This window comes from Crocodylus porosus, unplaced genomic scaffold (genome assembly GCF_001723895.1).
Source record: "Crocodylus porosus isolate Cpor-Errol unplaced genomic scaffold, CroPor_comp1, whole genome shotgun sequence".
Taxonomy (NCBI): Eukaryota; Metazoa; Chordata; order Crocodylia; family Crocodylidae; genus Crocodylus; species Crocodylus porosus.
Genome location: NW_017728918.1, coordinates 124,250 through 148,235, shown reverse-complemented (window position 1 = coordinate 148,235; position 23,986 = coordinate 124,250). Strand labels below are relative to the sequence as shown.

Genomic DNA, 23,986 nt, shown 5'->3' with positions numbered 1-23,986 from the left:
GCTCTCCTTCGGTGCCAGAAGAAGGATGCCATTCTGCAGCAGCACTCACGCAAGAGATCTCAGCTCCCTTCTATTTTGCTACCTGCACATGCCTGTTTCTACATATGGACCAAAAACAGAAGTAGAAAAGCAGAGGTTTGCCATGGGGATCACAGCAGAACCGTGCTGTTAACCGCTCGGCTGTGCTGCAGGCGCTCGGATTCTTGCACAGATGCAACAAAAGTGCAGGCCAACTTGTACGTATAACTTAACTGGCTCAATTCTAGTTCTGGTTTCTTAGCCTATAAGACAGGCATCATCCTTGAAGCAGGTGACTGACAGACATCACCTGTTGTCCCGCAGGGTTGGGCCCCTGACAGTCCCAGGGTTTCAAGGGTCCAACCCTGCAGGACAGCTGCTAACAGGATTCCCCCAGGGTTCGCCTGCTTGCAGATGCATGCCCCGGGCTGCTGCTGCACCTGGACTCAGGACACACCTATGCAAGCGGGGAAACTCCAGAGGAGCCCCATTTCCAGATCGGTATCCCGAGTGGGGGCATGGCAGCACGTTACACGTGCCTGGGAGGTTCCCAGGGCATGCCTCTGCAAGCAGGGAATCTTGGGCAGGTGCTCCCAAGGCTTCAGGATCCCAGATCCTGTAGGGAGATTCCCAAGTGCATTCAGGATTGGGTCCTGAAACCCCAGGAGGGCCTGCCCTGGGCAACTGGAGAGTGCTAGCAGCCCAGAGCCACCCAGACTCTCCTGCCATAAGGCAAACAAGTATCTGGCACAATAAAGCAGCACACATTTTTACTACCTATTGTTGAAGCCACACTTCTGGGCATCTGTGGTACAACAAGGGGCAAGATTCCCTTTAAGGTGCGCACATGCGCAGCTGCACACAACTAAAAGTGTGGCCACGCACCGCCTCTTCAAGGCCGCGCATGAGGACAGGCTGGAGCCGGAGCCTGGTGCTGGCTCCGCCGGCTCCAGGAAAGTGCTCCGCTCCCCCGCATCAGGGCTGGGGAGTGGAGCACTTCCCTGGAGCCGACGGAGCCAGCACCAGCCGCCCACTCCAGCTCCCAGCTCCAGCCTCCAGCCAGCCTCTAGCCCCCAGCCCTCAGGCCCCTTCGGTAAGTGTCCCACGCTGGACCGAGGCGGCGTGCTCACAGACCACTGCTTCTTAGAGGGAACATGGACAAGGGGCATGGATGTCTGCCTGTTTGCTTGGGCTTTGTGCTGCCATAAACCTTTCTATGGTGTCACAAAGGTGGCATCTGTCTGCAGCCTTACAGACACCCGCCATGCACTGTCACGCTTCTGAGTAGCTGCTCCTCATGGCTCTACAGGAGCCACATTTAGTTTCTAAGGGTGCTGAACAGAACAACTCTAGTGGCCAAAGATCTCCAGTTACAGCCCCACAAATGTCCTTAGCCCACAGTGGCCACCTCTAGACGTGAGATACGATAACACCATATGCCTTCCCACCACTTAGCTCTCTATCAGGAGAGTTGTGACACTCAATGCTATGAAATTATGAAACTATGAAATGCCAGCTGCAGGATTTTCTGAGGAAGACATTTGTCCGCTAGCAACTAAACCAAAATGATCAAACACATTTCATGCTGGCTAGAGTACAAGCAGCTTTAACTTGCTTTTAACTGTGCAGAGCTTAACCTAGGAACGTATGGAACCGATGGCCACATGGGAAAAAAGCAGCTACTTAAAGGTACCGTCGTCGATCAACCCTAACACGACTCAACTTAACAGCTTTCTTTGAGGATTTCTGCTGCTTTCCATTTTAACCTTCTTTATAAAACTTTAAATACGAGTTCTAGTTGAACTTAGCCCTCAGCAATCCAGGACATCTGTTGCCAATGCACTTCTCTGCAGTTGTCTACGGGGCGAGGGATGTGGCAAGGGGAAGGGAACATTGAACGAGACACTCAGCAGATAGCCTCAAATATTTAGTCTGCTACATTTAACAAAAGTCTGCACTGAACCAGCTTGATGAATTGGCAAGGGGAGCCTGACTGAGCCGGAAAAGTTTAGATGGGTTTTTGTCTCAGCTGAGGCAAGGTTAGATAACTAGATACACATACCACATGTGTAGGCACATGCAAATCTGCATGTGGGACTGGCTCCCCACTGGGATTCAAAACGAGTCTGGGAACCACAACTTAACTGACTTCAAACATTGTTGCAGCTAACTAGTTTTTCATGCGATTTCAGCTGGCTGACAAGAGAAGGACCAAACTGCGAGCTGGCTCTGGAATAGCATCCAAATGCCATACAAAGGCTGGTTATGGAGCAGGCACCAGACACTTCAAACAAATCCCAGACCCAAGGAAAACCGAGTTCCTGTGCAACTCACACCCTCATTCAAGCCAAGCAACCTGCATTAGGGACTCGCGTGGTTCCTTCAAGGCAGGACAAAGAGAAAAGGGCAAACACGGTATGTTTACTTCCATTATGGAGGAGATGGGTCCCGCCAGGGCGTGGCAGTGCCCATGGAGTGAGGAGACCTGGCTCGGTGCTGGCACAGGCAAATCTAGAGGGGTGCAGTGGCACAGTTGCACCCCCTCTCACAACAGGCTGCCGGAGCAGCAGCTGGATGTTTATAAGTCCCCAAAGCGAGGAAGAATCGCCGCCTTCTTGACACCCGCTTCCTTCCCCTCCGTGCTCAGCGGCACGTCCCCTCCTCTCCCACACCCCTTTCCCCCACACACTGCTTAGCTAGACAGATTGTTAGTAAAATGCATGCATTTATGTTCTTAACTAGATCGTTAGGGGCTGGAAAGGACCTTGCAGACCATCGGGTCCAGCTGTCCACAGCTGTCCACAGCTGACCTTGGGACTGGGGGAGCTCCAGAGCTGCTCCTACCCCACTCTAACAAAGCTGCACAGGAACAGCAGTGGCAGCAGGCAGGTTCCCCCTCTGTTCCCAGTCCTCCCAGATGTTCCCCAAAAGGCGGGGAGCACATACAGGAATGGGGAACCTGTCTGCTCCCATCACTGTCTTGGCTGAGCCCAGGTCCCCACAGAGTGGCTCCAAGTAGCCCCGACTGGAGCAGGGCAGGAGTGGCTGGGACAGCAGCGATGTCAGGTGGGTCTCCCTTCCTGGGCCCAGAGATGTAAGTTGAGAGAAAGGGAGTTGGTGCTGAGCATGGAGGGGAAGGTAGAGGATGTCAAGGGAGGTGGGGGAAAATTCTTACCTGATCTGGGGTCTTAAAAAAAGTCCCCAGCTTCTGCTTCCATGGCATGGTCCACCTGCTCTGGTGGGGAAAGGAGGGGGAGAGGCTGGGAGTGAGAAGATGCAGCCACCCTTAAAGCACCAGCAATGGCTCTTGCACCCCCTTTTTAAAAATCCTGGCTCCACCTATGGGGGCTTTGAGCCAATACTGAGCAAGTCACTTCCATGCTCTGTACCCTGGTTTCCACATCAGTAAATATGAGGATAAAGAGCACTGACTTGCATTGTAAGTGCATGAGATTTTTTGATGGGAAGTGCTGTAAAAGGGGCAGGAGGCATTCTTACAGCTCAAAATTTGCTCTTCTTAAAGCATCCTTCACTCCGGCAGTATAACACTCTCCAAAAGAGCTTCTCAGCATTGCCCATTCCCCTCCCATCCTGCACAAGTAGAAGCCTACCAGCTTGATATACGGTTGTACAATCAGCCCCTAACCATGTGTTTGTTTAATGTTAAAGAATCTGGATGCCTTTGAACAGCAATCCATTGCCCTTGCAAGCCACAGGAAACCAAGCAGGAGGAAAGCTGAATGAATAAGAGTGACATGGACCATGAGAGGAAGAGACAAACGGGGCTGGGGATGAGCTGAGGTGAAGAAGACCCCACCGCTCCACTGGCTGATTCTTTCAGCAAGGTCCACAATACAACAACAACGTCAAAGACACTCTCAAGCACCAGCACAGGGCACTGCACACTCTGCACGGCCCGCTGGCCTTCTCACCTATCATCGGCCTCCCTCGGTTCTGGTAGGGACACTCCAGGCTGTCTCCTTGCGTCCTTCCAAAGATAGCAGAATAAATGGCTATCACCATGCTTTTCTTACAGCTCAGCCTCAGCTTATCATCTTCACAGGCTACTTTGCTCTTGTACTCATCTGGAAAGACAAAAAGTCTCATTATTCAACTGGTTTTGAGCTGGGCACTCCAAGCAAGCAAGAAAGAAAATAAGCCAATGCTGCAGGGATCCCTGACCCTACGGCACATGTTTGTAGATACAGTAGGGTCTGCCAGCTGATACCCAGAAATAGTATGGACTTAGCTGTCAGCAGAAGAGAGCATTTTTTACTGCAGTGATCTTTTACCTTATATAGCACTCTCTATTGGGAATGATCAATGCTCCAAACTCAGAAATACATCTGTAAGGCCACTCTGGGATGGCCCTCGGTGCCATTCTCAAGGCATTGTGGGGCATTCCAGGGCCATCCTAGCCAGCACTCGGTGCTGACATGGTGTGAACATAGCCTAAAGGCATTTATAGACATGCTCCAGGAGGCAGAGGCACTTTAATTAGCACCGCTCCAAGAGCCATGCTAATTAAAAGCACCTAGAGTGTCACATGTATCAGTGTCCCCATGCTGAAAAATGGCAGCAGAGCACTTTGAACTAAAGCTCATCAAATGAGCTTTAGCTTAAAGCACCCCACTGCCATTTTTCAGCACAGGGATGCTGATACACGTGATGCTGGAGTTTGCTAGAGTGCGGTAATGATCACGCTCCAGCAGACTTGACTGGAATTACAGCGTGTCGGAGCAGCCTCCCTGCATGTATATAGGAGCCCTAAGTGACTAGTCTAGGACCACAATGGAAACTGGAGGCAAGGAGGGGTAAAAAGCCCAAATCTCCTGCCTTTCAGTCCCAGTCCTTAGCCACAGGTCCATCTTTCACCCATCAGGTGTCCATCCTGAACACTACTATAGCTGAAAGGTGAACTGGAACCGTTCTGATCAATAGGCAACAACAATAGCTTGTTAAGCAAGCTGAAAAGGAGTCTTGTGTTTGCAGTCACATAGGAGGTGCAGTAAGCTTCTTTCCTGCTGGGAGTGACTCTTGCTTGAGAGACCTGCTCTCAGATCCCATATCAACAAGACAGCCTTAAATGACAGGATATGCTCCTGCAAGGCTGACACATGCAGAACAAACCCTGATATTACACAGCCGACTGACATGGGATGTCCTAAACTTGTCTTCATTTTTATTAAAGTAACACCTGGAGACCATAACTTGGATTCACTTTCTGTTGTGGCAGGCATTCTGCAGATACATCAGAAAAAGTCCCTGTCATGAAGAGCATATAATCCAACGAGGAAAGGGCTGCATGGTAGGACACAAGTGCAAAGAGAAGTGACTTCCCAAAGGTCATACACAACAAATCCATGGCAGAACCAAAACTATTACGTAGTTCTCTCCTGGGTCTCTCTACAGTGACCAGACACTGAATTATGATGTCTTTTCAAGTAAAAAATTATACAAATATATTCAAAAATTGGGGGGATCTCTGAAGTCCAGATGTACCAAATTACTTGGTACCAGAGAATGCAAAAGAATCATTATTGAGAAGTTTAATGCTGAAGGGTTTTATTCATGGCAGCTAAGACATAATGGAAAGTTAAAAAAAAGAAGAACAAGAAAAGCAATGGTAACTAAATAGTCAAGAATTAATTCTTCTTTATTAGAGCCAGTCAGGAATTTTCCAATGAAATGGAAAACACCAACTTGAAACTGAAACTCTTCCCGGTAACATGCCAAGCATGTCGGGTTGGGGAACCGTGTCTGAGGTCCAAGGCAGAATTGCTATTGAAAACCAGAGACATCCCAACCTTAGAACAGCCAATATCCTTGTGGTGGGAGCATGAAGGTGGGTCCCTGATCTGAAGCACTCAGAGCAGGGACCTGAACTGGGACTGCCCACATCCTACACAAGGATCCTACCCCATGAGTTGCTGGCAATTCTGGGATGCATGGTGGGTTTTTTTCATAAAAGCTTTGAAAGGCCTTGATTTTGTCCCACTGTTTAAAAAAATGTTTGAAATCTTAAAGTTTGCATGGGGACAGGAAAACCATGACTTGCTATAATATCCTATTCCCAAGAGAAGACAGTAGAAGTAAAATAAGACTCAGACATGTGTGACCCATACGCACACGTACTCATACATGGCCACATATACCAGCAGGGGCAGATCCAAGGGGGCCATGGGAGGGTACAGTCTCCATCATTAATCATCGCCCTTTTCCCTTGCTGCCCAATTTGCTGACAGTTAGTGGGGTGGGAAATGATGCTGGAATTCATCCTATGCATTCACAGCCATGAAAAGAGTACCTCTGGTAAGAGCTGGCACCAACAAGCCGGTGAGCTCCAAGCATTCACTGACTGTACGTTGAACCACCAAAGAGGATGTGACCCCTTGTCTCCCTTTCTGGATCTACCCATGAAAAACACTAGGAATTTTTGCAGTGACCATAACACAGAGCCAGCTGAATATCTAAAATAACTACAGGACACAACCTGGCCTAGAACACCCTAGGGTCTTACCATAACAGTTACAGAACAGATCATCAATCTACGTACAAAGAGATATTTAGACTGTGCGCATTGTCATGATGGCTGAGCAACAAACATAAAACATATTTTTCTCTCTCATTACTTATATCTACTAATCAGTTCATTGGGGACTGGCTTTGTTATTGAGTTTTGCATTTTATTCTGAAAGCAATGTCCATGCAATACAAGGTGCTGCCATGCAGAGATGCCCTACACTGGCTCTGGATATGGAAACAGTATAGACATATTAGTCCAGGGCTGCTTGCAGGCTAGCTAGCTCTGCTAAGCAGAAGGCCTTATTACTCCAAGCACAGCACCACATTAATGGGATACACTGCTTCTGGCTCTGCAAGCTAGCTCTGGCCATCTCTGCATACCTGTGTATTGAAGAGTATATCTATTTAACCTCCACTAGACTCACTGGACAGTAATGAGGCAATTACCACCAAAGCTATGCCATGATCACAGAGGTGGTGGGGCTGTGTGATAGAGCGCTTTGAATATTTAAAAAAAATTTAGCAAATTTGACTACACGCAGAGTGAGGGGCGATGTGCTCTTGGCGGCTGTATTACTGAGTGCATGGGCCAGAGCATTTTGAAATAGATGCGGCTTTATCAGGGTCCGTGGTGTCTTTCCTAGGAACTAGGAATTGAATCAATCAAGTCTGGAGGTCACCAGTATATGGATCACTGTGGCCAAGTCTGACCCAGTATAGGAAAGAGTGCTCTGGCTGCCAGAGATGAAACAACCACTAGGTATCTAATCATGGTGCAGAATCCAAACAAGGTACCATCCCGATCCTGCAGATCTTTTGAGGAACAGGTGACCACAACTGGCTCTACCATAGTTATGTGCACCCTTAAGAAATATGGGTAAGCAAATAAATGGGACATGCTATGACAAGTATTTTACTCTTCACAGCATCCCCCCTTCCATCTTGCCATGGAAATTATTCAGCAAGTTCTTTTTCATCCCAGGCACTAGGCTAAGAACTGTAACTAATTTAAAGGCAAGCTACAGCTAGCCCTTCTCCACGCATTTACCCAAGTTTCACAGGTTCTGCCACAATGGCTTCATCCAGATACTGAAGAGGACTGGGATGGGACAGGTGAGGTCACAGAAGTGGCTGGAACTGGGAATGAATGTGCTTTGCTTCTCTCATACACCTGCATGTGGCCCAGTCACAAACTGCACTGAACTTACTCTGTCACAGTATGGATACAGTTCAGTACAAATGCAAACGTTTGTATTGGAGGGTTTCATGTTTCCACTTAAAAATTAAACATGCCTAAGTGGCAGAGAAAAGGTGGCAGTGATATTCAGCAAATGGCTTATTCTGCTCTAATCCCCTGCGCAGTCATTTGTAGGGCAGCAGAGATTTGAGATGATTAAGATATCTGCTAAGGATAATATCCCCCTTTATTGCTTGCTGTGGTTTCAGGGACACCAGCTCAAGTATAACTAGATGGGGAGACCAAGGAAGGGAACAGCTGCGGGCTTTTCCAGACACATTTCCAAGATTTTTATACGATGTGATTATAATGTAGATTGAACAATCAAGGAAAAGCAATAACAAATGCTTCTAATGGAAAAATTAGCCCTTGCAAATAGCAAAGTGAACTATTGGAAAGGGAACTATAAAGCTACAATAATTAGAAAATGGTGTACAAGGACACTGAATATTTGGACTGTAGTATATTTACCCAGAAGGGACTGATGATGAAACATGGACATTGATGCATACCGTCCATGATGATTTTATGATCTGTTGTCATTGGGAAGATCAAAACTGAATTTTAATGGACTCAGTCTCAGGATAATATCAGTGCTGAAAGATCCTGTACACTTAACAGGATGTGATGGATGACTCTAAATTCCAAAAGTTTATACTGGAGTACATAAACTGCAAGTATTTTAAAAGCTAACCAATTGAGAAACTTAATATAACATAATACAGAGATATGGGAGTGTTGGGTGGGATCCTGTGGATGTATGACTGAACCTCTTTCACAGTTCAAATAGCCAAAAAGACATGGAAACAGAAATTCTTCTTACCAGCATCATAAAACATCCAAACTACAGATCCTGGGAAGTTAACAATGAAAGAGATATAGTAGATGACCCTGGTAATGTTGCCTACCTCCTTATCACTGCAGAATGATTTCCTACACTAGAAACTCATAAGCATTGTCTTGCCTATGACTTGTTAATAAAGACAACATCCTAAATGTCACTTCAGATTTTAAATACTTTCATTCTCAAGCAAGAATTTCTCTTCCACCTAAAATTTCCTTTGTTTCTTTCAATCCAATTATTCCTAAGTTATACCAACTAAGAACTCCCAAAACAGTAACTGCTTTGAGGTATGCACCTCCTATTACTTTGTTATTTCACCACTATTTTCCCTGCCAGCCCTATAGTGTACAGAGTACATTAATTTAGTTCTTTTCATCTCTTTCTGTATTGATAACTGTTAGGATACAGTGAGCCAGTTTATTGTTGCTCTATATTGTCAGAAACCAGATGGAGAAAACAGGATGGGGGGAATACTCTCCCAAAAGAAAATGCTTATTTTCCACCAAAAAATTTCAAGCCAGGAAAACAAACATCTATAAGCCAGCCTCTCTTGCTAGCATATATCTCCTATAATGCATTACTTCCCATCTCTCCCCATGAGAAAAGCACCTCCCCACGGCACATCATGGAAGACGGACTCCAGATAGAGAGCCCACCTTATGGGAAGAATATGCACACATGGCATCAAACTACACCATCATGTGCAACCAGGGGACCTGTCTGGATCAAATTACTTTGGGTACTGAGCAAAAACTATTTTTTCTTTCGGTTTTTCAATGAAATATGAAATTTTCCCCAGGAAATAAAATGTTTTTTGTAAAATTCAAAAATTATTTTTCTATCAGCCTGAATTCTAAACTTTTACACAAAAACCCAAAACCTTATATTTTAAAGAACCAGTCATTATCAGTTGAGTTACAGCAATTTCACCTTTGAGGCTGACGAAGTTTATTTAGTAGCTTGCATAACGTCTCACATCCCAGGCACTGCTTTGGACTGCTGAAGCATTGATTCTCATTAAGGACCAGAATACACAAAAACTGATAGCTAATACAAAGTAAGAGCTATTAGATGCTGATTCCTTGCCAATTAAAACAGAAAAGAGCACCTAGGAGATCTTGTAGACCAGAGAACTGGTACTGGAATATAAAGCCTTTTGATTATACATTAAGCTAAAGATGAAAGATGTCACCATCCAATGACCACGATAAAAAATAGCTTGTGTGACAAGAGTTTGGTGGTCTCAGCCTAGTTCTCAACAGAAGAATATTCACATTACAAAAGGCACCACAATTCAACAAGCTTACTGCCAGGCTCAGCAGAGAAACCATGGTTACAATAAACCATAGTATGTTGTATTCCTTGCCACTTGGATGGGGTCCCTTGAGTTCAGAGCTCAGCTTTGATGGTAAGGCTGTGTGGGAGGAAATGAACAATGCAGCTGTCTGTCAGTATGGTTGGAAGGGTCGGCGGCGGTCCCTCAAAGTTGAGGATGACATCCACCAGGCTTGATGGGTCCTCAGGTGACTGAGGAGCCTGATTCTGGATACACATATTCGTTGGCAATGGGGGCATGTTGTTGCGTGGGGGAGTGGGATTTGCAGCCCCAGGTTGGTCTCGTTCTCTTTCCTCTGCCGCCGCCGTTCCACCTCAGTATCGAGTTGTTGGGCCTCAAAGTGGTGCACGCCTTGGTGGACCGGGTGGTGCCATACCGAACAGTCAGCAGCTTGCTCCTCCCAGCCATTGGTGCAGATGCTTCCATGCTTGAGGGCAACTTTGACTGTGTCTTTGTACCATTTCCTTTGGCCGCCCTTTGAGCGTTGGCCAACGGAGAGCTGGGAAAAGAGAATCCGGCAAGGGAGGCAGTTCTCAGACATCCAGACAGAGGAAATGAACAGTGCAGCTGTCTGTCAGTATCTGTTTGGAGGGGGATATAAAGGACTTCATTCGCCAAGAGTATCAGTCTAGTATATATTGGAACTGAGTTCCTTCAGGCTCCTTCATGGAATACAAGGCACTATCCAGACTCCTCAGCTTGGCAGTCTCCAGTCAGAGCTCTTGACTACAGCCTTTGACCCTAGCCCTAGCCCTGTTTTTAACATAATTTGTATCTGATAATCTGTTAATCTATGGAATCTGTTCCCCTCCCTTTGATGCCAGACTTTTGTTCTAGGTGGGCCCAAAATTCAAATAAAATAGCACTTACAGAGGCAAAGTTCCTCTAGACAATGTCCACAGACTCCTGGGACTCCTTTGTGGAGCAGTAGTTCATGTAACACTCTCATCTTGGCAGCCCCCCACACAATATTTTATATGTGGTTTTAAACTTTTGACTCAATCCCCCACACACACTTGTTTTAGCATGTTTTCATCCCAATTACCTCTTATTTTCCAGGCCTTGCGTCCCATCCCTCACCTGATTGGTGAGTTCTGCTGATGTCCAGGTTTCTCTGTCTAGTGTCACCTTGTGACTCCCTTGAGTTGTGCCATCTCTATCCCTGTTTGTTAATTTACTGTCCTTCCCCAGCCGCCCACCTTGGATCTGGTTAAATCCTAAGTGATTCAACTCCTCCCTTATGGGCACTGACAGATGTTAAAGTTAGAGTAGGTAGATGGGCAGAGTAAAGTTAGGTGGGTAGAGTTACAGTCTGCCCACTGTAACTCATGGCACTTCACAGCATCCCCCTATCTGTGGCTCTGTGACCTATAACGGTCCCTGGTTTTCATTCTCTGTCCCCATTTCAGATATGGATTCCATGACCTGTCCCTCATTTGAGGGGATTGGCTTTTTGTTGTGGGGGTAGGCTCCATCCAGTGGGCCACAATCTGGATAAGCCAGAACATTTCACCAACACAGAAAAATTACAAGGAAAACTCAACATTATTATTTTACTGTATTTCCCCCCTTTTAAATTACAGGCAGAGGTTTTTGAAAGAACAAAGTTTGTTAACACTGATGTCTAGCTCTCCACATAGTTATTTATCCAGAAAATCAACTGAAAGTCTTAAAATATCCTCTCGTAAGACAATGCAGATACTTCTCAAGCAGAATGTCTCCCAGTTTTGAAAGGCAAGCTGAAAACTCAGCCACCGACCAGTTGTGGAGGTTTGAAACTGTTTCAACAACCAGGAAGGCTGTTCGTTATAAATGACCTTGTCAGATTCCTTTAAAATTAGACTCACGATGCACCCATCCAATTTGCAGCCTTTAAAAGGAGCCTTTCCACCCTGTCACTTTGATTAGACTGAAGCAGTTGTCTTTTTATATTCTGCTTTGAAAAGGCTGGCAGTGTTGCAAATTAGCTGCTACACTTCATTTCCAAAGTAGGACTTGGCTACATGGGGGTGGACTTTATGGTCAGATAAACAAAGCTATAGGGTGATAAAGAAGAAAAAGAAAATGGGTACTGAAATGTATGTACTATATGATGAGATGAAGTATAAACATAACACTGGGAGACAAGGACAGCTTAATTCCAATTACAGCCCTTCCAATGACATGGTAATTTTTCCCTCCATATAGATGCTGATTTAAAACTGGAGTAATACAATTTCAGATAAACAGCTATAAAATGGGTTTGGAGAGGAATATACACATTTGTGTCAATTAAACTATGTCTTAGTTTTTCTAGTTGAAATATATGTGACATGGTGATAAATCACACTTCCAACACAGCAATGTTACAAAAATGAATTATTGGGTTAAAATGGATCTAATCCTATTTTGTTTAGCTCTGCAGTCACTGGGACTGGCCCTACAACATAAATCAGGGAAAAACTGAGCCAAATGATCCTAAAGGTAATAGCCCCATGTGTATTGTTACAGTATTCTTCCTCCACAACTAATGTATTCAAAAGTCCATTTTAAATAGGCTGCCCTGAAAAACTCTACACTCGTCGTTCCCCTTTACACTCCTGTCTTAGGGCAAAGACACAGTTGGAACAAATACAGAGTTTTCCGAATCCTCCCAATTTTATCCCGGGCTTTTGGATTTACCTGCCTCAAAACTGCTGGATAATATACTTCTTTGCCCTGTTTATTACACTGTGAGCTCTTTATGTAGCGTCTGAATGACAAGCACAAATCTGTAAACCCTCATTCCTGTATTAGCAAAAGTTTGTAGGATCAAGACTGGCAAGGTTCTCTGGGTAGATGTGATCTCTTTTATTAGACCAACAGGGTAGTTGGAAAAAAGTTCTTAGCAAGCTTTCAGGCATCTTGAGCTGCTCTCGAAGATGCATTTGCAGTCAATCTTGAAATATTTGCCATATCTTGGCTTTCCTGGGCCAGTGCTTTCAAGCCGGTTTTTTTTGTTAGTTTGCCTCATTTTAACCTTGCATTCTGGAATGCCCTGGCACTAGTTTCCCAACATGTTTGTCCTGGTTAATCACCATGAAAAATGTCCTATTCTTCTGGCGTCAAAGGGGTTCCTATGTCACTAATTGTAAAAACAAACCTCTTCCCCTTGCAGCACTCAGAGCCATTTGTCACAATTGAAACGTCAACCACAATGCAGCCTCCATCTTCAGTGCATAAAGTTATGACAATTGTACACAATGCCTAGTGATTTGCTAGACTGTCTTTTGGTCTATTAGACCTGAGGGCAAAGGTTACAAACTCCCAAATCCTTCTGGAAATGCTATTTACCCACCTGCCTTTGTGAGGAATGGCTTGGAGAGACTGACTTGTCTTTCTTTGTCATTCATCAAGGATTTGGGAAAAAAACCTTCACAGCTTAAAAACGGTTCTTTACTAGCACCCCTTCCAAGGAAGCCCAGAGGACACATCTGGCGGGACCGACAGAAGGCAGTTTTATGGTTTGCAAAGCTCAAAGCAGAATGGAGCAGGGAAACCTCAAGAGTATAAATAATTTGCCTTAAAAGCAATTTGTATCTGAGTGCTGGGTACATCTGGTGCCTGACCCAACCACAACGGAGGATGAAGGAAGTCATTGCTGTTTCTGTTTAGGACTTGACTCTTCTTCTGAACCAATATTAGCCAGAAAAAACTATGGATAGCAAGGGGATTCCACTGGATTTTTGACCCTCTTTCACATCAGATGCAGTTTTCCTTGACTCTCTCCAGGAAATATTGGATATAGTGACTGATGATAATCTCTTCATTTGGTGAGGATGAAATCATGCGGTTCTGAATCCTGGCCCTGACAGCCAAGCGACGTGTGTGTTTTGGGGAGAGGGCTGCTTGACAGCATCTGAAAATCTCTGTCCATCAAGGTTTTAAAAGAGAATTGACAGCCAGTAGTAATGCTGCATTTATAAGGCTTCGTTTGATCCTGAGCTCATGGATCTGCCCTCTGAAACTTATAACGGCCTTTTATTTACACCTTTCTATCACTGCGACACTCCCTGCCTGAGGTTTATTGCCATTATAAATTTCCGCTCCCTGTATTTGAAATAATACAAATAAGCACGAATGAGGTGATGGATGCAGGGGGTAAAAGGCCTATTTTGCTGCCTCAGTAGGCAGGCCAGAAAGATGTGCCATTTTAACAGCCCGCACTCCATCGTGCTGCTTAGAAGGCATGAGCCACCAAAGAGCAATGCGGTGAACAATACAATGAACTTCTCCTGCCACCAATAAAACTGTCTCATGAGGGAGACTAATGTTTTTCTGAAAGGGCCGACAACTACTGAATTACCAATCTATTCCAGCACTAAAATCAATCACTGGTGCTAAAAGAGCTAAGAATACATTTGGTCTCCTCTTTGCCTTTGCCTGGGATTTCTAGAGAAATAATGGTTTCTTTGGGGGCTAAAGCCCTCCCCCTCTCTGTATGCATAAAGTGTACAGGAAAGCACATCAGAGGAGTAAAAAAGAAGTCAGTGCAAAGCTCTCATTAGCTTCAGTGGTATAGGATCAGGCCAGCAGGGAAGTGGAAAGGTGGACAATATGTTGGATGAATGGCAAGAAGAGGTCCCTCCCAAAATCTCTTGTTTTTGGAAAATGATCAGGCTGCTCTGAAAAGGCTGTATGGATGACTGCTTGGCAGGAGACAGGTGGGGGCCTCACCGAAGGCTCTGTGCCTTTCTGCAGCAGAAATCAGCTTGTGATACAGATCCTTTGTACGCCTTGCAAATATTACAGTGAGAGCTAACACATATCACCAGGATCACTTATTAATACTTCGCAATGTAGGCAAAGCTACATAGGCTAGGGACAGACATTGCCTAAACCAGTTTGACCTAAATCAGTTAAGTCTGATACTACATTCAACCAGGTTTATCTCAAACCAGTTTCAGCCATTTTCAAACTAGCTTACGTGCACTGAACATCTGTTCTGTTACAGCTGTAAACCAGTTTCTGATCACTTAAACAGGTTTACATGTAATGTCTGTCCCTAGCCATAAAGATCACAGCACCCACACGACAGTGCAGCCATTGCTGGAGTGGAGCATGGCAGCTGTTCAACATGACAACACAGCACAGGGCATGGCAACATAGCACAGAGGTTGAATGTGAAGACTTTTTTCCCAATTAAAACCGTACAGGGATAAGGTAAATGAGCTTATGTTGATTTGGGCCACGGCATCCCTACTCTCTGGAAATGTGCTGTGGGGGCAGGACTTTTAAACGGGACCAATGTTAGAAGAGGATGCCTCTCCAGTGCAGTCTCCAGAACAAAGGGTCTCTGTTAAGATTGGATAAAAGGAAGCAAATTATGGATGCTTTTCTCTACCAAACTCTATCTATCACACTTCTGGCTCTTCACCCCTCACCATGTAAGTCCAGTCTCCCTGGCTCAACACACTCCTCCAATCCTTGAAGTACCTTTTCCAATCATGTAAGTCTTGTTATTACAGATGGACGTGAGCAACAATGTGGGTCTGATCCCAGACTTTCCAAATGTCAGAGGCTCTCTTTTCCGTGCTCTGGTTTGGTTCATCACAGCCACAGGGGTCAGCTACAGAGTTTCAGCTGCTCTTCCTTCCATTTCAGGGATACTCAGTGTTAGTACCTGGCTACGGACCAGTCCCAGCTGTCAATTAGATGAGCTCTGCAAGAAATGACGTGCCATTGGAGCCCTGCTCTGGGCTAACCTCACGGGAGAGAGCGGTTTGCTCTGATGATAGGTACTGGACAAGGGCATCGCCCTCTAATAAGTCCTACTCATGGCACACAGAATATGTCTTAGTTTACAGCAATAAAAAAAAAAAAAAATACTATGCAGCTTTATGCCTTGAAGATAAGTTGGAAAAAACAAACCCTAAATTTATTTAATCATGTTGGTGAATCAGGATTTCAGTTAGAGGGCATGTGTGAGAGGCCAATTACATATTTTGTCAGTTCCCTCTAATTATATGTTGCTGCAGCTTTCTTAATAATTACACTCAATGGGTCTAAATGAAATCAGCGTATTACCTGCTCACTGACGAGCAATAATTGTATTTTGCATATGGGGGGTTTTTTCTTAATGTTTCTGAAATATGCCCTGCAGACTGAATTTGCCATGCGTTCAGAGCCTGAGCTAAACCCAGTTCAAGGACAGTCATGGGCGGGAAGTTAATACAAGCAGTCTAGCTCTGCTCCCTCTTCTTCTCAGGAAAATTTCCCTCTGTCCCTATGTCTTACGCAAAACACAAAAACCCAACCTACACAAACGCTTTCCTGCCAAACTTGTAAATAGGGGAACTTTCCAAGCCAATAAACCTTCACTTAGAGATGAGCTGCTAGAGTGTCTCCAGTAAATTAGCACAGTCTGCCCCAAGCAGGTTCCTCAGCTGAACCAGAAGACAAAACCTAGGACTGCTTTGTGGCATAGGCACCAGGGGCAGGCAATTATTTTGGGCAGAGGGCCACTTACTGAGTTTCGGCAAGCCCACACTGTTCAACATCTTCATCAGTGACTTGGACGAGGAGGTATATAGCACCCTGTTCAAATTTGCTGATGACACCAAGATGTGGGGGGATGTGGGCACACTAGAAGGGAGGAATAGGCTCCAATCAGACCTATGCAGGTTACAAGGGTGGGCGGATGAGAATAGGATAGGATTCAACACTGACAAGCGCAAAGTTGTCCTCTCCACAAGAGAAGGCTGAGGGGGATCTAGTGGCCTGTTACAAACTAGTCAGAGGGGACCAGCAGGCATTGTGGGAGTCCCTGTCCCCCAAGCACTGCCAGGAGTGACCAGGAATAACGGTCACAAGCTGGCAGGAGGTAGATTCAGATTAGACATCAGGAGGCACTACTTCACGGTCAGGGCGGCTAGGGTCTGGAACCAACTTCCAAGAGAAGTGGTGCTGGCTCCTACCCTGGGGGTCTTTAAGACAAGGCTAGACAATCACCTTGCTGGGGTCATTTGACCCCAGTACTTTTTCCTGCCATGGTCTGCTTCATGATCTGCTCAGGTCCCTTCCGACCCTAGAAACTATGAAACTATCAAGGGCTGCATGACAGGCAGCACAGGGCAGATTAATATTAATTTTCTAAATTTTTTAGGGGCCCCGCGGGCCGGATAGAACGGCCTGGCAGGCCTCATCCAGCCCCTGGGCCACATTTTGCCCACCCCTGGAACCAGTGCAAATCCCCACAACTAAGGCAGCATGGCAGAGACTTGCCAGAACAACAGCCTCATCTTGCACTTTGTACAGACATTTTGCACACAGAGATGGACATTGAAATCACTTGCTCAGACTCCACATGTGGGTTTCATTAAATGCTTTTCATTTACCTCCTCGTGGGTTGTGACAGCACTCTCTGCTCAGTTAGCACCAGACCCTGGATATTGCAGCAAGACTCTTATATTGTGCCACTCCTGCTATTCAGAACAGGATCTCTGTGTCTCTCTCACTTCATCTTAAAATCTCCTTTAATATTAGAATATTTTTTCCCTTTGCTCCCACTTTTTTCTAGTTTCTCTCCCTCTCCACTGTAACTAAATAACTGTATCACTAAGCTTGCTCAGAGGGCTTGGAATTTGGATCGTGTGAAAGGGGCTGCACAAAATTGAAGCCAAACGTGGGTATCTAAATGTAGGCCTCCCCAGAAGCAGCCCATATGTCAGAGACGTTGGATAGATGCAGCTTCCCTTAGGCTATTGGCCACATGGATTGTTGTGAGACTGTCAGTGCGTGTTGCCAACAGCTGCCGAAGTGCAGACTCATTTCTAATGGGTAAGTATATAAGTACACAGTTCCCCACACCCACCAACCCCTGCCCCCAGTCAGTGCAGAGTGGAAGTCACTGCAATACAAAGCTGTAGGAGCCCACCCAAGGATGACAGTGTTACAGGGCAGCATGAGCTAAACGTTGGCAAGAGCATTTGCTGGCACCTGCACAAACAATCCTCCAGTGGACTCCCAGAGAGAAGGAAAGAGCCAGCCAGCCAGCAGAAAAGCAACGCACTAGAAAGCAAGGGAGGGGGACCTTCCGCGCTTAAATGGTTTATAATTACATCAAAAATAAAGGCGGAAGACAGCAAAATCCCTGCAAAAGAGAACCCTCACTGCAAAAGATTAAGCAGGGAATGAATGGTGATCGCACAGAAGCAAACAGATTCATTGGAGAAGATACTTACTTGGCCTGCACTTGTACCACACGATGAGGTACTTGCCGGTTCTGGGGCACGGGTCTATACCAAACAGTCGGCTATTGACAAGAAACTGGCAGCTCCGTCTGTCCTGGCACTCATCCAGGATTTTCTACATAGGCAGGTGCATATGCACGCGCACACACACACACACACACACACACACACACATACAGAGAGAAACAAAAAAATAGAAAAACAGGAGCACTTTAGTATGGATAAAAGAGCGTATCAAATGGAGACAAGCTTTAGAACAGCAGTGGGATCTTGGTTTTGCTGAGGCAGTCTAGGGAACTTGCATGGAGGGGCCCCAAATACTTAGTATCCTGGAGGCTGAGGACTCTTCCCAGCATTGTTGGGTACATACACAGTAGCCCTTCCCATAAACTAGCCCCATTAAAAAACCAGAATGCAGGCAGTGCAGCACCTTGGAAACTAACTGGTTCAGAGCAACATATGCCTTCCTATTATTCATAGCATCTGATAGGCTAGGGACAGATATTCAAAAAGTCTGAGGCCAAACTGATTCAATCTAGTCTAAGCTGGCTAGGCTGAACCAGTTTGTAACCGTACAGACATCCCCTCTGGATTAAGACAATTCAGGCACATTCCTGCAGTGGCTCAGGCTAGGCTAGAAGCCGTGGGGTGCTACAGCAGCCCTCCCTTCCCTTCCACAATGCTGACCTGAGGAGGAACGGCCAGGCCTCAGCAGGACGCTCTGATTAGGGAGGGGTTCCCCCACTCCTGACCAGCCCAGCAGGGAATTCATAACAATGTGCATCACCCCTAACTCAGTGTTTATCTCCTCATCAGAAAACAAAGCCTCTCTCCATTAGTTCAAGCTCTTCTTAAACAGCTTTTCCAAGGAAGGAACTGGTCTGCCACAGTACGGACTGTAGCCAACATGTGGTCTGCTAGGGGAAGCCAGGAAGATTCCTGCAGACTCTGCCAGAGCTGCAACCAGGGAGCTGAGGGGAGGGGCCAGCCCTGCTGTGAAGCAGAGTCCCGGCCAGCCTAGAGAGCATGATGGGATGCTGGGGGAGTCTGATTTAATTTAAACCAGCAATGGGTCTGGGACAGGCATTGCATAAACCAGTTAGACCCAAATCTGTTAAGCCTGATACACTACATTCAACCAGGTTTATCTCAAACCGGTTTCAGCCATTTTAAAACTGGTTTATGTGCACTGAACATCTGTTCCATTACAGGTTTAAACCAGTTTCTGATCACTTAAACTGATTTATATGTAATGCCTGTCCCTATCCATGAAGTTAGGTTGTCACCTTTGAAAGCTTACTCCCCTCTGAACCAGTCAGCTCCTGAGGTACCTGACTTCAGACTAACACAGCTAACTATCTCCCTCCATTTACAAGAGATTTTGTACCCAATTAACTTTAGACATTTAAAAACAAGGCTTCAGTTAAAACAGCACAATCTGCATATAAACAAGACCTTAGGGTAGGCTGCTTTAGGAGAGTGGACTGGAGTTTACATAGTGAATACCAGACCATTAAAACATATATGGCCAAATTCTGATCACACCACCATTATGGTTGTTACTGTTGATTTGTTCATGAGCTCTGGATCCCCACCCCACCCCCTTTGCTTTTAAAGGAGGTCTTTTCCTGATTAGATAAGAAATTGTAGTCATTCTAATAATGAGCAGATATAGCAGGAACAGAGAAATACAGCTAACTTAAGTTTAGCTTGTTTCTCCCTCTCCCTGGCTGGTTTTCTTTTAGCTGAACTCATCCAGGGCTTGCGAGTCTGATGAATTCTCTCCCCTCGAGTACTTTTGGCATTGCCTCCTTATGCAGTCCTCTTCACCCAGCACCCGCTTCACACCTCCCCATCCACAACCTACTTATATAACTCCATCTTCAAATCCACAGGGGCAAGACATTCTGTCTCCTGTTAGAAAATAGCTTCATTAAGAAAGATTAATGATTTTTAGCCCTATGATCCTTTACAGCTGAAGGGGGGGGAGCAGTATTAAGTGGGGCAGTAATTAAGTTTTAAATTCGGCTGGATGACTTGGGTGGTATTTACCTACCCCTGCAGAGCCCCTAAAGCTTTAAAATTACCATAATGTTTGCCTGACACACATGAACCTGTCAGAGCATTTTGACTGAGACCACAGAGTGAGGTAATTCATTGGCCTTGTTAAGTCCCTGCTTTACGGCGTGCTGAATTCCCTTCCCAACCCGATTAATTTTTGCTTGCAAGGAGACTTCAGAAAATTCAGCGTCTCAAAAGCTCTCCCAGGCTCCCTTGCAGACACTCTCTCTTTATTCTTCTCCCTGCCCCTTTCTTTCATGCTGACCTCTTCTCTCTCCCCACCAATAATCCTGCTCCTGTACCATACATGCAGAACCCTTCTTTGCTTTCGGACATACTTTCCCCATGCCACAGGGACCCTCCATCTACTCTCAAACCTTGATTGCATGTTCCATAGGTCTTCCCTAGCCTACACCTCTTATTATTAGAGAAGATGGGCATAGATATTGGCAGGAGCAGCAGAAGCAACGGTTCTTGTTCAGATGACTTAACCATTTCCATTTCAAACCCCCTCGTTTTCGGTCATTCAGCACTTCCTGCAGCCTGCACCTTTGGGCTGACATTTGAAAGAGTTTGTCTCCGTGGGAAATGGCATTTTATTTTTGAGCTTAAACAAAGATAATTCAGCCATTTTGTGAGCAAAGCAAATGAAGAACACATGCTGTGCTTTGCTGGTTATAAAACTTAACACAGTCCTTGTGACCCTTACAGTGTTAGCTGATGGAAAGGCACGGAAATAGCCTTTAGCAGAAAGAGCTTCTTGGAAGTTTCTACACACAGTTAGTTATAATTTGACTGAGGTATGAACATTACGTACTCCATGCAGATCCAGCCCTCTGGATGCAGCTTCTTTTCATATAGCTCAGAAAGCCCGTTGGGAAGAAGGATGGGACACTACTCACCCAATGCGTGATAATAGTTTCCTACAGAGTACAGTGATGTGTGAGAGAATAAGGGGAAGTCTCCACACCCAAACACCAGTTCATTTTGTAAGGTGCACAGAAAATGATGTAAGTGTGCCCCCTCCCTGAACCCTGGATCATTTAAAAGGATTGGCTGCAATTGGACCGTTAATTACTAAGCTACATCAAGAATACGGAAGTGGAGAAAAGACCCTCAAAAAGTATTCTTGCCTCCGAGAGAAAAGAGTTCTTCCCTCAGGAAGACAGAGTCCAGTTCTTGGGGAACATCCACATTCATTCCCATCTGAGCGGTATTGTCAAAAGTCTTTAATTGGCCTAACTGCTCCAAATGAACCACTCTTTCATTGGAAGTTATCACTGAGCTCCTGAATAAAGCATATAAAACATCTGCCTGTCCTGCTGAGCAGTATGCCCTCTCCCTCCAGGCTCACCTCTACATGCCATGCACATCACATAAAAACTGCCAAAAATGGTTTGGTTTTTTCCAATCTAAGTGATCATCTGACAAAACTAACAGCTTGCGTGACTTCATTAGCATGCAACCAGTTCGCTCGTTTGGTAATACACCTCTGAGCTCAAGTTGTAGCCACAATGCTGTAAACCACAGACAAAGATGTTTAGCAAGAAAAGCTTCCTGTTGATTCTCTCATTTTACATCCTCCTTCATTTTATCCCAGGTGCTGTAAAGCTGAAGAGATGGAAAAGTATGACAAAAATACAAGAAAAGTCCTTGACCAGTCTGGACCTGTGTTAAGACCTGACATATAGTATTAGCCATAACTGACATACAATTGACTGATTACATCAGCATCATCTGGTGGGCCCTCTGCTAGTACAAAATAAAGTCACATTGTATTATAAAAACCGTGCTAGCAGAGGAAGAAGGGAAAGAATTCCTGTCTGGCTCAAAACAGGGGGGAAGACACATTAATTGTCTTGTGCAATTTTATAATTGGGTTCCAGTGGTAAATCAAGCCAGAGGGCTGACAGCCAGAGCCCAGGAGGGAAGTCATGGCAGTTTAAATCCATTCCATTCTCTGCACCCTAATCAAGTTGAGAAGCCCTGAGATTTAGGAAAGATAAAGTAAGCAAAAAAAAGGGTAAATTTAACAAAAACAAACACTAGTTGAACCTCTGTGATTTATGCCCCTGATTAATCTCCCTTCAGTGACCTGGGTCTTAAAAGCAAGAGAGGCCTCAAGATCAAAATCAGGTCTTTCCTGTGGAAATGCAGTAGGAACACAGTTGATAAGCTTTGTGGTACTTGCTAGTGGGGTTTGGGTATTATGAAGAAGATATGTTTAACAAGCAAAACTAGACCGGAGCGCTGCAAAGGAGATGTTTTAAAGCCTTGCCCCCAGTACACACACACTTTTTCCCCCTTCCAGGTACTCATTAGGGATTGCATGCTGTATATATCATTCATTTAAAGTACTCCAAACAATGTTAGCACATGAGGGCAAGGCTCTGTCTATTTGGATCAAGGGTGAAATCCAGGCCCCAGAGGCAGTGATCAATTGCAAACCTTCCATTGACTTTAACAAAGCCAAAATTTCACCCAGGGCAGCTCTGTAAACAGCATCAGTCATGAAAAGGACACAAAGATGACCTAGGACACTTCAGAAGACAAATCTAGGAACAAAACTCATAAGCTAGGGACAGAAGTTACACATAAATTGGTTTAAGTGAACTGATCAGAAACTGGTTTAAACCTGTAACAGAACAGAAGTTTAGTGCACATAAACCAGTTTCAAAATGGCTGAAACTGGTTAAAGATAAACCTGGTTGAATGTAGTATCAGACTTTACTGATACGGATCAAACCAGTTTATGAAACTTCTGTCCCAGACCCCTTCCTGGTTAAGTAAAATCACAGTCCCCCAACATCCCAGCATACTCTCCAGACCTGAGCTGGGCTGTGCTGTCTGCTCCAGAGAGCAGGGTTAGGCCTACCCCTCTGCCCCCAAGCTGGAGCAATGAGGACTGGCTGATGGGGGGCAGCCCAGCTGGGGATGCAGCCCAGTCTGGTGGGGGGAGACTGGGGCCAGAGACAGGGGTTAAACACCTTTTCCCCAACTCAAACTTACTGCTGGCTGCATAGGTGAATTAATGGACAGGCCAGCTGGGCACGAGCCCAGGGGCTTCTACCAGCAGTTCAGGGCCCCGGGATGCTCATCACCAAAGAAGTGAAAGCTGCAGTTTTAAACTCAGTGCCTGCTTTTGTCTCCCAGCAGGGAGACAAAAATGGTGCCAAATTTAAAACCATGGCTTTTGCATTTGCTTCCCTGGGAACTGGAAGTTGGGGCCCTCCACCAATGGGGCTAGGGGGTGGCAGGGCTGGGGCTGGGCTGGGAGAGCAGCACCATGCCTGGGGGAGGCGGGTGGCACTGTACCCAGGGGGTGGGGGCCGAGCCAGGTTGGGAGAGCCGCACCCCACCTGGCAGAGGGGGAAGGCAGCAGTCAGGGTGGAGCCAGGTCAGGAGCGCCTCGCCCTGTCTACTGATCTTTGACGGCAGCAGTGCTGGGAGGCTCTCAGGGGCTATAGCGCCCCAAAAGTCATCTTGGCACCCCCACAGCCACCCCTCCCAGTGCCACTGCCCAGGCACAGAGACACAGCGCAGCGCTCCCAACCCAGTCCAATCCAACCCAGCTCTCGCAGCTGCATGGGACAGCCAGGCAGCAGCTCCCTGTAGGTAAGTGTAATAGGGGCTGGGGTGGGGTGGGGCTGCTTCCATGTGATTGAGAGTGGGGGAAGTCCTGTGAAGGCAAAGTGTGTGTGTGTGTGTGTGTGTGTGTGTGTGTGTGTGTGTGTGTGTGTGTGTGTGTGTGTGTG

At 45.8% G+C, this 23,986-nt stretch overlaps 1 protein-coding gene across 1 annotated transcript in view; it reads right to left on the bottom strand.

Annotated features, from left to right (window-relative positions):
• LOC109311468 (protein eva-1 homolog C-like) overlaps positions 1–23,986 on the bottom strand; it is a 303,458-nt gene that overhangs the window by 170,039 nt on the left and 109,433 nt on the right. The window contains exons 3-4 of the mRNA XM_019537109.1: positions 18,162–18,285; positions 3,951–4,103 (exon numbers count right to left, since the gene is read on the bottom strand). Of these exons, the coding sequence (XP_019392654.1) occupies positions 3,951–4,103; positions 18,162–18,285 (277 nt within the window). The remainder of the gene's footprint in view (positions 1–3,950; positions 4,104–18,161; positions 18,286–23,986) is intronic.